This window comes from Tiliqua scincoides, chromosome 7 (assembly GCF_035046505.1).
Source record: "Tiliqua scincoides isolate rTilSci1 chromosome 7, rTilSci1.hap2, whole genome shotgun sequence".
Classification (NCBI taxonomy): Eukaryota; Metazoa; Chordata; class Lepidosauria; order Squamata; family Scincidae; genus Tiliqua; species Tiliqua scincoides.
In genome coordinates, this window is record NC_089827.1 from 51,204,919 (window position 1) to 51,220,442 (window position 15,524).

At 41.6% G+C, this 15,524-nt stretch overlaps 1 protein-coding gene across 2 annotated transcripts in view; it reads left to right on the forward strand.

Moving 5' to 3' along the window:
• POLR3B (RNA polymerase III subunit B) overlaps nt 1-15,524 on the forward strand; it is a 77,518-nt gene that overhangs the window by 15,555 nt on the left and 46,439 nt on the right. For both annotated transcript variants that reach the window (XM_066633240.1, XM_066633241.1), the window contains exons 10-15: nt 1,372-1,494; nt 3,252-3,368; nt 3,745-3,879; nt 9,211-9,372; nt 10,402-10,602; nt 13,089-13,251. In XM_066633240.1, the coding sequence (XP_066489337.1) occupies nt 1,372-1,494; nt 3,252-3,368; nt 3,745-3,879; nt 9,211-9,372; nt 10,402-10,602; nt 13,089-13,251 (901 nt within the window). The remainder of the gene's footprint in view (nt 1-1,371; nt 1,495-3,251; nt 3,369-3,744; nt 3,880-9,210; nt 9,373-10,401; nt 10,603-13,088; nt 13,252-15,524) is intronic.

Sequence of the window (15,524 nt, forward strand, 5' to 3'; positions counted from 1 at the left end):
ATGGAGTGCCAGCTTTGGGGGGGGGGTATGGGGAGCCCTGCAAACGCCTTTGCAGGGCTCCCCAAACCTCTGTAATAGTAAAAAAAAAAAAAAAACTCAATTAAAAACCACTTCCTGTTCTGATCAAAAACCAGAAAGTGGCTTTCAAACAAGTTTTTTTTTTTACTATTACAGAGGCTTGGGGAGCCCTGTAGAGGCATCTGCCAGGCTCCCCACACCCCCCGGAAGCCAGCACTCCATCTGGGCTGTTTGCCCATTGCTGCTGTTCTCTGGCCATATGCAGCTGCAGGGGAGTGCTGGGAGTATTTTCATTTGTACTCTTGGTCCATGCAGGTGAAGTCTAGCAGCACCTGTTTGGAGTGTGTTCCCTAGGATTGTCCCAGAATTGTCTGTACACTTGAGGGGTTCTTTGGCAGAAGTGTAGGGGAGAAGTATTCTCAACAGAAGAATACTATTTAACAAGAGAAATAAGGGCCAAATTAGACTGAATATGTAAATGCAGCTCTTGCGTCTTTAAATTTTTTGGAAAGGCAATTGTGGTGGGTAGGGAATGTGCATGTCTGTTGGTGATCCAAACCAGTTCCAGAGCAGGGAAGGTTGACTGGTATCATTTTCTTCATTAAAATCCCCCTTCCCATTTACCCTCTTAGCAAAATTGTACTGCGTGGTACATTTTTCCTACCAGGACATGCAGCAGTTTAAAGGGGGCAGTTTTCAATAGCAAAATGACATGGGGGAGAGCGGATCCCCCTTCCTCTCTATTCAGTTGCTCCTGATTTGCACCAGGGGCTGTGTGGTTGCTACCTGCAAGATGTTTAAAGGGACAGAGTTGTATTCATGCATCTTTCATAGTGTGACCTGCAGCTTGCCTAACGTTTTGGAGCATTTGTGAAATATGAGCAGTCAGAAATATGATCCCCTCCCCCTACTGTCTACAATTCTACCATCTTGCTTCCTGTAATCTGTTGCGATAGATCTGTGCAATTGTGTTTCCTTTTCTGTAGCTCTTCAGCAGGTTCCCTCTGTTGAATTTGTCAGGTACAGATGACTGCCCGTAGTTTTTTCTTAGGAAACAGTGTGGTGCTTCTTCTGCAGCTGAAGTTCTGATAGGGCTCTAGCAAAAGCATACTCTACCATCCTTTGTCTTCCCTGGTGCTGCTTATCAAGATTGTCAACCCATAGTCTGAGTATGTGCTGCTTCTGCAGCTTCCACCATTGCCAGATGGCCCCTGTTTCTGAGTGAACTAGCTTTTGCTTTGGAGTAATACTGACATACAATACCAAATTAGCATAAGCAAATGTCAGCGAATTAACACACAGCCAACATTCTTTTTTTCCTGCTCTACCTTTTTTCCCTTTCCTCCTCCCTAGGCCATGGGTGTTGAGAGTGACCAAGAGATTGTACAGATGATTGGTACAGAAGAGCATGTGATGGCTGCATTTGCCCCCAGCTTGGAGGAGTGCCAGAAAGCACAGATTTTCACACAGATGCAGGTGTGTGTCCTTTCAAGCATCCATCAGTGGTGCATTTTCGAACAAGGTTGGCTGCTTCTTTTTGCCTCTCGCAAGTTAATTAGATGATACAAAAGATGCATTGGTGGGTATTTTATTACATGTCAAAGGTCGGTGCTTATTGTTGATCAGAAGACTGGTATAGAAAAATGTACCTTGACTGTCAAAAAGGCTGATCAACACATTACTTGGAGCAAAGTGGTAAAATTTTGTACTGTATCACCAGAGCACAAGTGTGGGAATTATGTTTGAATGCTCTCCCATGTGAAAATGTTTTGCACTCAATAAACCAACACACAAGAGAGCATAGCATGTCACATGGCAGTGACATTAAAAAAAATGTTCTGGAGCATTCAGAAATATGATCCCACCCCCCTGCTGTCTGAAATGGTAGTCTAGAATTCTACCATCTTGTTCCTGTTAGTCTCTTGATAAACTGTTGGAATAGATCTGTGAAACTGGTTTGTTTTTTTAATTAGGCATTTGACTTTCATCAGGTGTGGATTCTACCTGTGATAACTTCAATAAGCATAACAGCTGTTTTTGCAAAGAGCCCTAACTAGTGTTGCACAATGTTGTAATTTTTAATTGTGATGGAACTTTGGTATTTATTCATGCACATGCATACAAGTCTCTTTCGTGATCATTAGAGAACCTTGCCCATAATGGTCTTTAATCACACAAATGGGGCACCAATTGTATATTTGTTCAATGTTCAGCTTCAGGAAAGTTCTAGTCTCAACATAGAATAAGTATAATACACAAATTTGTGCCCTGCTGTAGAAAAGTCCTTTCAACAGACACAGACTCAAGGTACCACCCTGTACCCTTGTCTATGGCTTGGCCCCAGTTAAATTCTACTTCTTTCCAGATGAAAGAACTGTGCTCTTACAGGTATTTGGCTCTTTCACAAAGCTGACATCAGAAGGCACACAAGCTGCTTCTTTACTTACTTTTAATGGGTGATAGCAGTAGTGAAAAGTACTTGGATGGTCATCATGAATGGAAAACACAGTGAACTTAGTAGATGTTCTCCTAGAGCAGTGATTTTCAACCTTTTTCATCTCACGGCACACTGACAAGGCACTAAAAATGGTCAAGGCACACCACCAGGTTTTTGACAACTGACAAGGCACACCATGCTGCCAGTGGGGGCTCACATCTCCCGTTGGCCCTATTAATAAATGACCTTCCCCCAAATTCCTGTGGCACACCCGTGAACCACTCACGGCACAGCAGTGTGCCATGGCACAGTGGTTGAAAATGGCTGTCCTAGAGTAAGAAAGGGCTACTGCTACTCTGGCTTGCATGATTAATAGAAATATTGGTGGGGGTGCACCTTTTTCAAACAGCAATAGCTTACCATCTAAGTAACTGGAGTACTGAGTTCCAGATTGCAGAGATGCCATTTAGGTGGGTTAAAATCCCACCATGAAACTGATAGTGTTAATTGAAAGGGCTCTGATTTTAAAATCCAGAGCTGCTGAGTTGAGTTTTTTTTCACTAGTCATGCTCTATATCTTTTTGTTTTATATGAAAATCAGTTATGTTCTGGCACAATAGTTGCTCTTTTAAAGCCAGTCTTAATTGTTAACGTGCAGTGAAACACCCTGAAAGGGAAACGTATAAGAAGTGTGCTTACTGAAACTTGCAAAGTTGTAACTTGCAAAGTTGTAAGTAAAGTGTTAATTATAAGTATCATGCACTGTCCTAATTTCAATATGGTTTTCACATCACAGGCTCTAAAGTATTTGGGAAATAAAGTACGAAGACAGAGAATATGGGGAGGACCCAAGAAAACTAAGATGGAAGAAGCAAGAGAACTGCTGGCAACAACTATACTTGCCCATGTTCCTGTACGTTGATGAGTCTCGTACTTTGGGGTGACCTCCTCTTGGGGGATTGGGGGTGTTGAAGTTTCTTTGACACTGGAATATGAGAATGCCATCAACCAAGTCTTAGTTGAATGCCTTCTGGTAGAAGACTTTCAATGATTGAACTTTTGGGGGATGACAATGACTGTACTCCTGTCTTTCCTTAATGGAAAGGGTAGAACAAGGCAGCAATGGGGGTAGGTAGATCGGGCCAAAGGGGGGCAGGATTGGCAGTGCTGGTGCACAGCATATCCAAACCTTCTTCCCAGCTCTGATCCACCTGCATGAATCAAAGTGGACTTGCGCCAGTGATATCAATGTTGTCTAACATTGATTCCTCCTTCTTTCTGTAATTTAGGTAAAAGAATTCAATTTCCGTTCCAAGTGCATCTATACAGCTGTGATGGTTCGCAGGGTGATTCTAGCTCAAGGGGACAACAAAGTAGATGATAGAGACTATTATGGAAACAAACGATTGGAGTTGGCAGGGCAGGTAAGTTAGTCCAGTGACTTCCATGTTTGTGAAGGAGCTGTCCCCTTTTCAGGTTCATACACTTTTTTCCCCCTTGTGGTAACAGCTGAGTACTTGCACCAATTCCCACATTTAAATATATTAGGTATACGCCTAAGAACCATACTGTATGAAGTGGCCCCCAGGTACTTTAGGTTGGCACTCATGTACCAAGCTACTTTTGCACATTAACCTTCAATGTCCAAGAGCAGGTTCTGATGACTGTGTCGGTTTTCTGAAATGGTACGGTTTCAGAAACACTGAGGCAAGCTTAAAGTTAAGTTATGTTTCTCTATGTTAAGAGGGAAATCAAAGTTGAGTTGTTTAAAGAATTAGTGTTCAGTGACTTCCTCTGAAAGCATCTTAAAACAAACTCCTGTCTCTTCTGTGTGTGACTTTTTTTTCTTTTTCACTGTTATCAGCATACACTTAACTGTGTTTTGCAAATTAATCAAACATCTCTGTTTAAGCATGCTGTTCGGTGTTTCCAGTTTAGCTCGAGTTCCTGTCTAAATGGCCTGTGAGATATATATTTAAGCTGGTTGTGTTTCTGGGCTAAAAATCCTGTTGCTTAAAAATTTGAATGAAAAAAGGCTGTTCCTGTATGAGGAGGAAAACATAGCAGCCTACACAATGTGAAGACATAAAAGGCATTGTGTCTATAAAAATGTGTGAAAACAATAGCAGCTAATTTCACACCCCATGGGACAAGGGAGTACGAAATGTGCTTTAGCTTTAGATAACAGTGGTTTCCACTCGCCAAGTTGGTTTACAGAGCTTCCCCTTAGTCTTCTGCCACTAGAGGCTTGGTAGGCCAGGTGCCAGCAGAGGTGTTAGCGAAACCTACCGATTCCAGGCTTAATCTTTTCACCTACCTTTTCTCTCTCCTTAATGTGTTCATTATTTGCTGAGCATTTCCCTTGGCTTTGTCCTTGGGGTTTGTTTGGCCTTTTTTTTCTTTCTTTCTAATTCAGCTTGCTTTGTATGGGTGAGATATGGAACAGCACCAAAATCCGGCACCCTGGAAAGGAAAGGATTTCTACCCTGTGACAAAAGAAAACCGCCTTGACTTCAGAGATTGACTAATCCCAGCTGTTCTGATAATATAATTAAGGCTGCCTAATGTCTTTAATTTTGCAACCAGTTTGTGTGAAAAGGAGAATTTGGCACTCTAAAGCCTTAAACACTAAATGGCAATCTCAAGGCACCTAATTAGAATTCTCTGACATTAAGCTAATTGGTGAAACTGTATTTCAGCAGCTTAACTACTTTATTAATTTTTTTCCTCAGGTTTTTCAATGGAAATCAATTGATGAGCTGTCACTTCTCCTCCTGTATGTTACCCCCACCCCTCAAATGTAATTTGCTCTTCAATGCTCCTGTTTGAAAGACCTTGGGTTAGCTATAAAATGCATGAATATTATCACTGGCATTCCATCCCTTTTCTCTTTTTAATCACTTACTCTTGACCCAAAAACTGGGTTATTGTGAAACTTTGCCATGGTCCTAGAGGGTCAGCATGTATAAGAATTAGCAAAGGAATGCCTTGGGCTAAAACATGTCAAGGAGTTTGTGAACCTTTTAATCTAACTTTATTAGTCCAAACAGAAGGATAGTATTGGAGTGCAGTGCTGACTGAAAGTGGAGATATTTGTCCACCGGTTATATAAATATAACCGATATTTATAACCGGCTGGGTGCAGACTGGGGGGAGGCACAGCTGCCCATCCTCCTACTAAGTTCCCCCCCCAGGTGCAAATGGCTCCCTCCGTCTGCCTGCCCCACATGCCCTGGCTCCTTCGGCCCCAGGAACGATGAGGAGAGCGGCTGGGTGCAGGCTTGCAGGAGGTGTAGCTACCAGGAACTCCGCATGAGACTCGGAGGCGCTGCTGCCTGCTGGAAGTAGCCTCCACAGAGGGTCTACTTCCAAGTAAATCAGGTGCAACTATGTGCAGCTGCACTTGCTCAGTCACCCCTTGTTGTTTGTCTCTCTGCTGCAAACTGAATTGCAGACTCCCAGTTGTGTGTTCTGCGTAGAGCCTTTGGCTTAAGGCACCAGGCACTTTAAAGGCAGATTGGATTAAAGGTTCTACTGGTATGCTGTTTCCAGTGTATTTAGAGCCCAATCCCAGGCTTGTCTACTCAGAAGTAAGTCCCATTAAAGTCAATGGGGCTTACTCCCACGAAAGTGTGGATGGGATTGTAGCCTTACTCTGATAGTGTTTACAAATGGTCAAGAATACAATTTTAAAAATTAGTGAATAAAAATGCATCTTATGATCTATGAGATAGATCATAGTTTTTAATAAATTACAGGCTATTTTTAATACTGTTTTTGCGATATGTATATATACTATGTATACATAGTATAGCAAAAACAGTTATTAAAAATAGTGTATGTATAGATGTATACATACATACTGTACATACATACATGTATACTGTGTTTTTAATACTATGCTTTTAATAAATTAGTGACTGTACAGTTCTTAGGTAACAATTACTGGTAGGTTATTTTTCAGGATCTGGCTCGAGTAAAATCAGACAAAATTAGACTCAGACACCCCCTTAAGTTTAACCCCCGACTTATCCGAGGGTTGTATAAAATCCCATGATTTTTTGATCAGAGCCTACCCTCGACTTATCTGTGGGGTTGACTTATAGGCGAATGTCTGCGGTGCCTTGTAGACTTTCCTCTATAGAATGTCTCTTGCCTCTTTTTCAAGTTGCCAGTCTGGTTTGTGATCCTTGTCGAAAGGGGGCCCCCAAAGCAAACAGGCAGTGTCATTTAAAGATAAATTTGTTCAGCGCTGATTTTTAAATTTTACAATCCTTATATAAGTTGTTGCTTCAGTTTCCACAGTAATTTATTTTTACTACATAAGAACATAAGAACATAAGAACAGCCCCACTGGATCAGGCCATAGGCCCATCTAGTCCAGCTTCCTGTATCTCACAGCGGCCCACCATCTACTATCAACAGACTATCCTAGATTGACAGCATCATATTTCATGTTCATAGTGTGCTTGCTGTTATGACATATGTAACTAGCCATAACCTTTTGACTAAAAATGTTATGTGGGAGTCCAGCTTATAATACAATACTTAATGATTTTGGCAGTATGCATTTTGGTCTCATCATACCTTTTTTCCATTGATGACTGCAGTCCTTCCTTCCTCCCCTCTTCCCATCCTCATAACAACCCAAGAGGGGATGGGTTTAGGATGATAGATCAAGGTTTCCCACTGAGCTCTGTGGCAGAGCAGGGTTTTCACCCCAGATGTTTCTGGTTTAAACTCAAAATACTGATCACTACACTGAACCGATTTGTCTGCTCTGGTTTTGTGGTGGTAAACTGGCTGTTCTTTGTGGGGGGAAAGAGGTTAGTTTGTGAGAAAAAGTAGTCGCTGGTTTGTATAATTAACAGAATATCCCTGGTGCTCTTGAACCACAGCAGTGTTAGTACAGAGCTCTTTGGGAACTCCATAAGGGATTGTTATAGTTGACGGAATTGCAATTTGTCATTCTAGAAGATTTCCATTCAGTTGGTTTATTTTATACAAATATAATGAAAGTTGAGAGTTTCACTTGCCTGCACTTTGTGCCAACCAGCAGGAACATGATGATGACGAAAGAATGGCAAACTATAGGCATTGGAAATGTTCAGTTAGGTAATGAAATGGGTGACTGGCCCTTGGCCTACAGGGGCGGAGTGGTGCTAATACTTCTAAGAAAGTGGAGACAGTTTTAAATCAGTCTCATTCCATGCAGGAATTAAATTATGCAACAGACTCCAGAATGTCTTAACAGGGCCTGCTTGAATACTTAACTTGTTCAGCACTTAACAAAGCTTTTTATACTGGGAACTTGCATTTTTGGCATTCAGTAGCTGCTGTATTTTTAGTCTTCCTGACACTTTGAGTTGCTGTAAAACCAAGACTTAGGAAAGAATTGCCAAGTTCTAGAGCTTATATTCCTTTGGGGGATGAGAGGAAGGCAGAAAGGGGTGGAAATCAAACCACCTGTGCTTTTGACAAACCCACTTTTGGTGGGTTTGGAGACTAAAAGTTTGCTAGTAGAAGAAGCTGCATGAAATGTGGACAGGCTAATTAAGGAGCCAACAAGTGACATGTTTGGCAGGTATGTCCAGGTATGACACTAAGGCTGCAATCCTAATCACACTTTCCTGAGAATAAGCCCCATTGAACAAAATAGGACTTATTTCTAAGTAGACCTGGTTAGGATTGTGCCATAAGAAAAACACTGAAAGAGTTGGAAGGAAGTGAAAAAGTGAAGACTTTTATGGAATCAGAAGGAGACATCGTTCTCTCGTTTCTTAAATACTAGATACCCATCTTTAAGTAGATGAGTGGTCTACCCTCAGTGACGTATTCTAACTACTGAGGCAGTTATAGTTTCCGTGTAAAGCAATTCTAAAAATAGAAAAATGGCTTATGGCAGGTCTTATAACAGGGGTGTGACCTATTCTTTTCAAAAATCCTTCATTCCAAAGCAAAAATAGTCACCATTTGAGAGCTGATAAATACCCAGTTGTGTTTCATTTCTTTACCTTCAAAGCATAGGAGCTTGTAATCTGTATAGGGCAGTGTTTCTCAAACTGGGTCAGGACCCACTAGGTGGGTCACAAGCCAATTTCAATGTTTTATTTTTAATATGTTAGACTTGATGCTACCATGGTATGTGAATGCATTTGGGGAAGTGTTACAGATCTGTACTTTTAACAAGATACTATACATATTCTTTTCACAATGATAGTCAATGGGACTTACTCCTGGGTAAGTGTGGGTAGGATTGCAGCCTAGGATTGTTAAAAATGTTCCTGCTTGATGATGTCACTTCCGGTCATGACATCACTTCCGGTGGATCCTGACAGATTCTCATTCTAAAAAGTGGGTCCTGGTGCTAAATGTTTGAGAACCACTGGTAGAGGGGTTTTCTGGGATTGGCATGTAGTCCATTTTGTTTCAGTGGTTTTCAGGAACAGCAAGGGAATGTCTAACTCCATCATATGAATGTATTTCAATTTTTAATGGTCAGGATATGAAAAATGTCATTCTCTTCATAAGGATGAGCAGCAAACAGGAGTGGTTCTCCAATTCATAGATTTCTGGCATGGTTTCAGTTCCTAAATGTGTTTCTTTACTATTACTACTCTGAAGATGCAGTTCTAAACTCACTTACCCGAGAGTAAGCCCCTTGGGACACTATATGAATTTTTTTCTGAGTAGGCATGCACAGGGTTATGCTGTAAATTTTTGTGTTTTGTTTTTGTTTTGTTTTTCTGCTGCAGCTTCTTTCTCTTCTGTTTGAAGACTTGTTTAAAAAATTTAACTCTGAATTGAAGAAGATTGCTGACCAAGTAATTCCCAAGCAGCGGGCAGCCCAGTTTGATGTAGTTAAGCACATGCGACAAGACCAGATTACCAATGGAATGGTGAATGCCATCTCCACTGTAAGTTTTCAGTAGCTTTTGAAAAATGTAGGTTCTCTTCCACGTGCAGCAGCAGATGTGGTTTGTAATGGCCAGCTCTGATTAAAGGCCCAAGAATGAGATGGAAGGCAAACTGCCAGTATTGCATATACTTCATGTTGGATTGCATTTCCATTAAAAAAATTAATTGAAATATGATACAAAATACATCATTCGTCAAACCCGTTTCAACACCAGTTTTTAATCCTGAGTTGTGTGTTTTTGTTTCATGACTGGTACCAAAACCTAAAGTGGTCCTAATGACACAATCCTATACTTGTCTTATGCTGACAGAGTAGCTGCTTTACCAGTGCATTGTTGCAAAACATGCCATAAAGCATGTTGCAACTGAGCAGTTTCCACGCCCACCAGCAGGAAGGCCAGAGCTTTCCTGCTGGTGCCAGTGTAAAGAGCAACATTACTAGATGAGGTCAGTCCCCTGCCAGGGGAGGGGCAGAGGTGAGTTGATCAGGCCTAGGATACAACCCAGCCTGAGTCGTATCCTACCCCCTTCGCCCAGGCCTGATCAACCAACATGATCAATGCAAACTTGTGACAGTGATTGTACTGGTGAGAGTCTGAGTAGACGCATTGCATAGGCTTTTCCCAGGGCAAGGGGACAAATGTCCCTCTACCTGAAGGAGAATTTCTGCCTGGTAAATTCCCCTGAGAGATACAGCATAGCCCGTGCTGGGATACTGCATCGGTATGGGATAATTAGTTAAGATTGGGCTATGAACTGCTCAGAATCCTAGAACTGTAACAGATAACCAACATCTGAGGAAAAGCCATGGGTCATCACACTGAAAAAGAACAGCACCTGTTGCAATGTATTTTATGCAAATTTTCACTGCTTTTTTCTGTCATAAAGTCTTGAGGACAGTTGGGAAAAACTACAGTCATTGTACCCTTAAAGTTGAAATAATCTGCTTTTCAAAATTCATTCTGATTAGATCTTGGAAGGTTACTTATACTGCATTTTGGTCAATTTATGTCATTCTTGGCCTCCAGGGGAATTGGTCGCTGAAGCGGTTTAAGATGGACCGCCAGGGTGTGACGCAAGTCTTGTCTCGCTTGTCCTATATATCTGCTCTGGGAATGATGACGAGAATCTCATCTCAGTTTGAGAAGACGAGGAAAGTGAGCGGCCCTCGATCTCTGCAGCCATCTCAGTGGGGTATGCTGTGCCCATCAGACACTCCAGAAGGAGAAGTAAGCGACACGAGTTTATATAAGAACATAAGAACAGCCCCACTGGATCAGGCCATAGGTCCATCTGGTCCAGCTTCCTGTATCTCACAGCAGCCCACCAAATGCCCCAGGGAGCACACCAGATAACAAGAGACCTCATACTGGTGCCCTCCCTTGCATTGGCCTTCTGACATAGCCCATTTCTAAAATCAGGAGGTTGTACATAGACATCATGCCTTGTAACCCATAATGGATTTTTCCTCCAGAAACTTGTCCAATCCCCTTTTAAAGCCATCCAGGACAGATGCCGTCACCACATCCTGTGGCAAGGAGTTCCACAGACTGACCACACGCTGAGTTAAGAAATATTTTCTTTTGTCTGTCCTAACCTTCCCAACACTAAATTTTAGTGGATGTCCCCTGGTTCTGGTGTTATATGAGAATGTAAAGAGCATCTCTCTATCCACTTTATCCTTCCCATGCATAATTTTGTATGTCTCAATCATGTCCCCCCTCAGGCGTCTCTTTTCTAGGCTGAAGAGGCCCAAACGCCGTAGCCTTTCCTCATAAGGAAGGTGCCCCAGCCCAGTAATCATCTTAGTCACTCTCTTTTGCATCGTTTCCATTTCCACTATGTCCTTTTTGAGATGTGGCGACCAGAACTGGACACAATACTCCACGTGTGGCCTTACCATTGATTTGTACAACGGCATTATAATATTAGTCGTTTTGTTCTCAATACCTTTTCTAATGATCCCAAGCATAGAATTGGCCTTCTTTACTGCCACCGCACATTGGATCGACACTTTCATCGACCTTTCCACCACCACCCCAAGATCTCTCTCCTGATCTGTCACACACAGCTCAGAACCCATCTATGAAGTTTTGATGTTTTGCCCCAATGTGCATGACTTTACACTTACTTACATTGAAGTACTTACAATGAAGTTTAATTTACTTCCTTCCACCAAAGCAATTGTAGTGAACAGTTTTGTTATACTTGGGCAATTATGTACCAATATAGTGCTGAAAACTTGATTTGGCAATATCTAGCCATGACAGTAACTTTTCTGCAGTGCTACAAGTTCTCTTAATGCACCTGCGAGATTCCACCTGAGATTCCGCCTGAGTTTGTAATACTCTTCAGTCTGCGTTTGACTGAATATTTCACATATGCTGGTTCTTCACCTTCTGCTTCTCACTGTATTACCTTTCCAGCCTCCTTCATGTTCCCTTCCCTCCCATCTTTTTCCATTTTGGTTTTCCTCACACACTTTTGGGCACAATCCCGGAAAACGTACTGCTCTTGTGCCTTTTCAGTCCTGCTGAGTTCAATGGGACTGTGACAGAACAAGTTGCCTCTTGCATTTGGTGAGTGAAATTTCAGGCTTGTTAATAGGCACGTACAATGCCCCTTTTGTCCCAGGGATTTCCTCCAAGTAGGAAGTGTGCAGGAGTACAGTCCAAACCCTACTGAAACTGAATGAACTAAAAGCTGGCCTCAACTAAGTTGGAGCCAACCTGTGCTCTTTTCTTTATTTTTATAAATCTATAAGCCACCCATCAATAGCAGGGGGGAAAAAAATTATACAGGTTGATTACCCATTATCTGAATTCGGAAAACCAGAATGCTTCAAAATCCAGAACTTTTTTAAGCGCCAACATGACTTTGAGCGCTGGCCAGCATACATAACCTTTGTTTCATGCACAAAATTATTAAAAATATTGTATAGTATTACCTTCAGGCATATGAAACATAAATGAATTCATGTTTAGATGTGGGTCTCGTCCCTAAGATTATGTTTATGCAAATATTCCAAAATCCAGAACACTTCCTGCCCCAAACATTCTGGATAAGGGATGCTCAACTTGTAGTGAAATTGCAGAATTGGCAACAAAACTGCAAAAGAATAAAGCGAACAATGAAACGTGTGCCCAAGCACATGATAAATCCTCTTGTGCCAGGCAAGTGTGCCTGGGGAGAGCATTCCAAAGCCAAGTCACTGTGATCATGAAGGTCCTCTCTCTGGTCACTACCTACTGAACCTTTTATGGTGGGAGACCCAGAGGAGATTTTCTGAAGGGCAAAGTGCTTGTACAGGTACATGCAAATAAGCAGTATTGAATTCAGTGGGTCTGTTTTCTGAATAAACATGAATAGGTTCAGACTGCAAGCTCCAGTCCATTTTGTTCAGGGGGGCTTGATTGAAGTGAATGGGACTTGCAAGCCACCAACCAGAGATGGCAGTGACCAAATTTGCAAGCTTTGGTGTTCACACTGGGTTCACACTCTGTCAGAGGGATGTGTCTGATAGAAGTGCAGGGAAGAGATGTTAACCTTCCTATGGTAAAAGCATATGTTTCACTCTGCTAGCAGCATTTGTGCATTTTCTCCAAAATAATATGAACTATATTATATAAACTCCTACTGCTGTATACAAGCATGTATGTTCTTTTCATGTTGGTTATTTAAAAAAAAAAACACACTGCCTTTTCGTTTCTTTCAGGCCTGTGGCTTGGTTAAAAACCTAGCTCTGATGACGCACATTACTACAGATATGGAGGACGGCCCTATTATAAAATTAGCTGGTAACCTGGGAGTAGAAGATGTAAATCTTCTATGCGGAGAAGAATTGTCGTATCCAAATGTGTTCCTTGTTTTCCTTAATGGTATGGCACTTCCTAGAAAAGTATGTTTTTAAATTCAGAAGAATAGATTGAGGATTAAAAATTGTTGACAGCCTGCCTTTCTCATCCTCATAATTTGGTTTGAGCCAGTGGGATGAGATTTGTGATCTTGAGTGATAACACAAGCAAACCACATAATGGCTCCTGGCTATAATATCATTGTGTTCGTCATATTCTGTGTTACAATCTAGATTCTAGAGAAACAAATATAGAGAAAACAAATCTAAAACAGACTTGGGGTCAGTTGCTTATGCTTGCTTCTGAAGCTCACCATGGTGCTGTGATTAAATTTAAAGACTTGCAGCCATATGACTAGAGCCAGTCACATAGGTTTTTGGACACAAAATCAGCACCCTACCAGAAGGGAGGATGCAGGTTTTGTGTCAAGGACCTGTGCAAATGCCTCCAATTATGTTGCTGGAGGTCCTTAAACATTACAGCCGCTTGATACGAAACCATGAAAAAGCAGCTCCCACAATGCAGCTTTAGAATTTAAAAGGTACCTGAGTGCACACACAGCAAGACATCTCTTCCTTTAACTGTCAGGAGATTGGAAGTTGGTTGTAGGATTGCGTGTTCCTTCTTTCCCTCCTGACAGAACTGATGTTCATTGTTAATAACCATGGTTAAAGTTAACTAGGTTATCTGCTAAAAGATCCCTAACCAGAGTTTGAAGCTGGTTAGGAATCTTGGTTAAATGGGATGCCTGGTTAGCCTTAACTGCTGTTGGCATCAAATGTCAATATCTTTCTTAATCACAGTTGGATGGTGGAATGCTGCAAAGATGGAGGATGCAATTTCTTATTTGGATCCTAGTTTCTCAACTGTAGTAGTAACTTTATTGTCATTGTGCTACAGTACAACGAAATTTATGCACCTTTGAGATACAAGCATAAATGGATATACTACAATTCCAACAATCACACTCTACACACTCACCCACACATTCTATACAACATGCATCATAATATAAAAACAGTATAACAGACCATAATGCCCAGGAGCATGGTAACAACTGTATCGCCTTATTCAACGTAATTATGGCTGTGGGATAAAAACTGTTCAGGAGTCGTGTGGTGCTGCTCTAATAGTTCTATATCGTCTACCCGAAGGCAACAGTTCAAAGAACCTATGAGCTGGATGGAAGGGGTCTCTCAGAATACTATGTGACTTCTGCAGACAGTGAGATGTATAGATGTCCTCCAAAGCTGGTAGATGAAGGTTGATGATGTGCTGCGCAATCTTAATAATTCTCTTCAGAGCTTTTTCATCCCCTGCAGAGCAATTTCTGTGGTGAAAAGACTAGCTTTGTTTTTTGTGCAGTGGCCTCTGTGAGCAGGAGGTATCCAATAGAAAGAACTGGTGCAAGTGTGATCTTGAGCCTTTTCTACTATTTGGCCTTAAAGGCATGTGCTCTTTCAGTAGTAGTCTCTTTAAATAGTTTTTTTCAATCAATTTGAGGCAAAAATATTTGGGTTACCTGTTGATGTGTATTTTAAATGAAGATTTTATCATTCTGATAAGAATTCATAAATTCTGTAGATTACAGGTACAGCAACTTGTTCAAAGTTGGAAATAGTCTTAAACTTGGTTAAGAAGGAACACATCCAGTGAAAAGCAAAAAGGATCATCCGGAGTAGCTTGCTGAGAAGGAAGGGAATTCTGAATGCTAAACGAAGAATTGCAGGGGATCGCTGAGTTTCACCAGTGTATTTATTTTTATATATTAAAAAAGACTTGTGCAAGCCATTTAGTAGCCACGGACTTGAGGATAATAAGATAGAATTATTATTATTCACAGAACCCAGGCAGCACTTTTCTAGGGGGGTGGGGGGGCAGCAATGCCTCCCCAATGACAGGCCTGCCCTCCCCTGCCTCTCCAAACGTGACCAGAGCTGTACTCTAGTCACATCTGATCTGTGACCCGGAAAGGCCACGTGTGGCCTCCTTGAGCATTGAAAGGCCGCTACAAGTTTCTCAGGAAAACCAGATGTGATGTGTTGTGGCCCCGGGAGCTACGCCGCTGTACAGAACTATCTAATTTTTATCTCTTTCTACAAGTTACAGAATTAAGCCTTAAGCCTACATATCCTTTGTGAAAGACTAGTTGAGCTTCTAGAAATTCAGCAATCCCTTCCCCTCATTCAATGGTAAATTTTGAAGTCATAGGAAAGAGAGGAATTTGAGCAAGCTAAACCACTGTAGCTAAACTGAGAATAGTGGACTGATTGCAACACCTGGGAGCCATCGTTGGC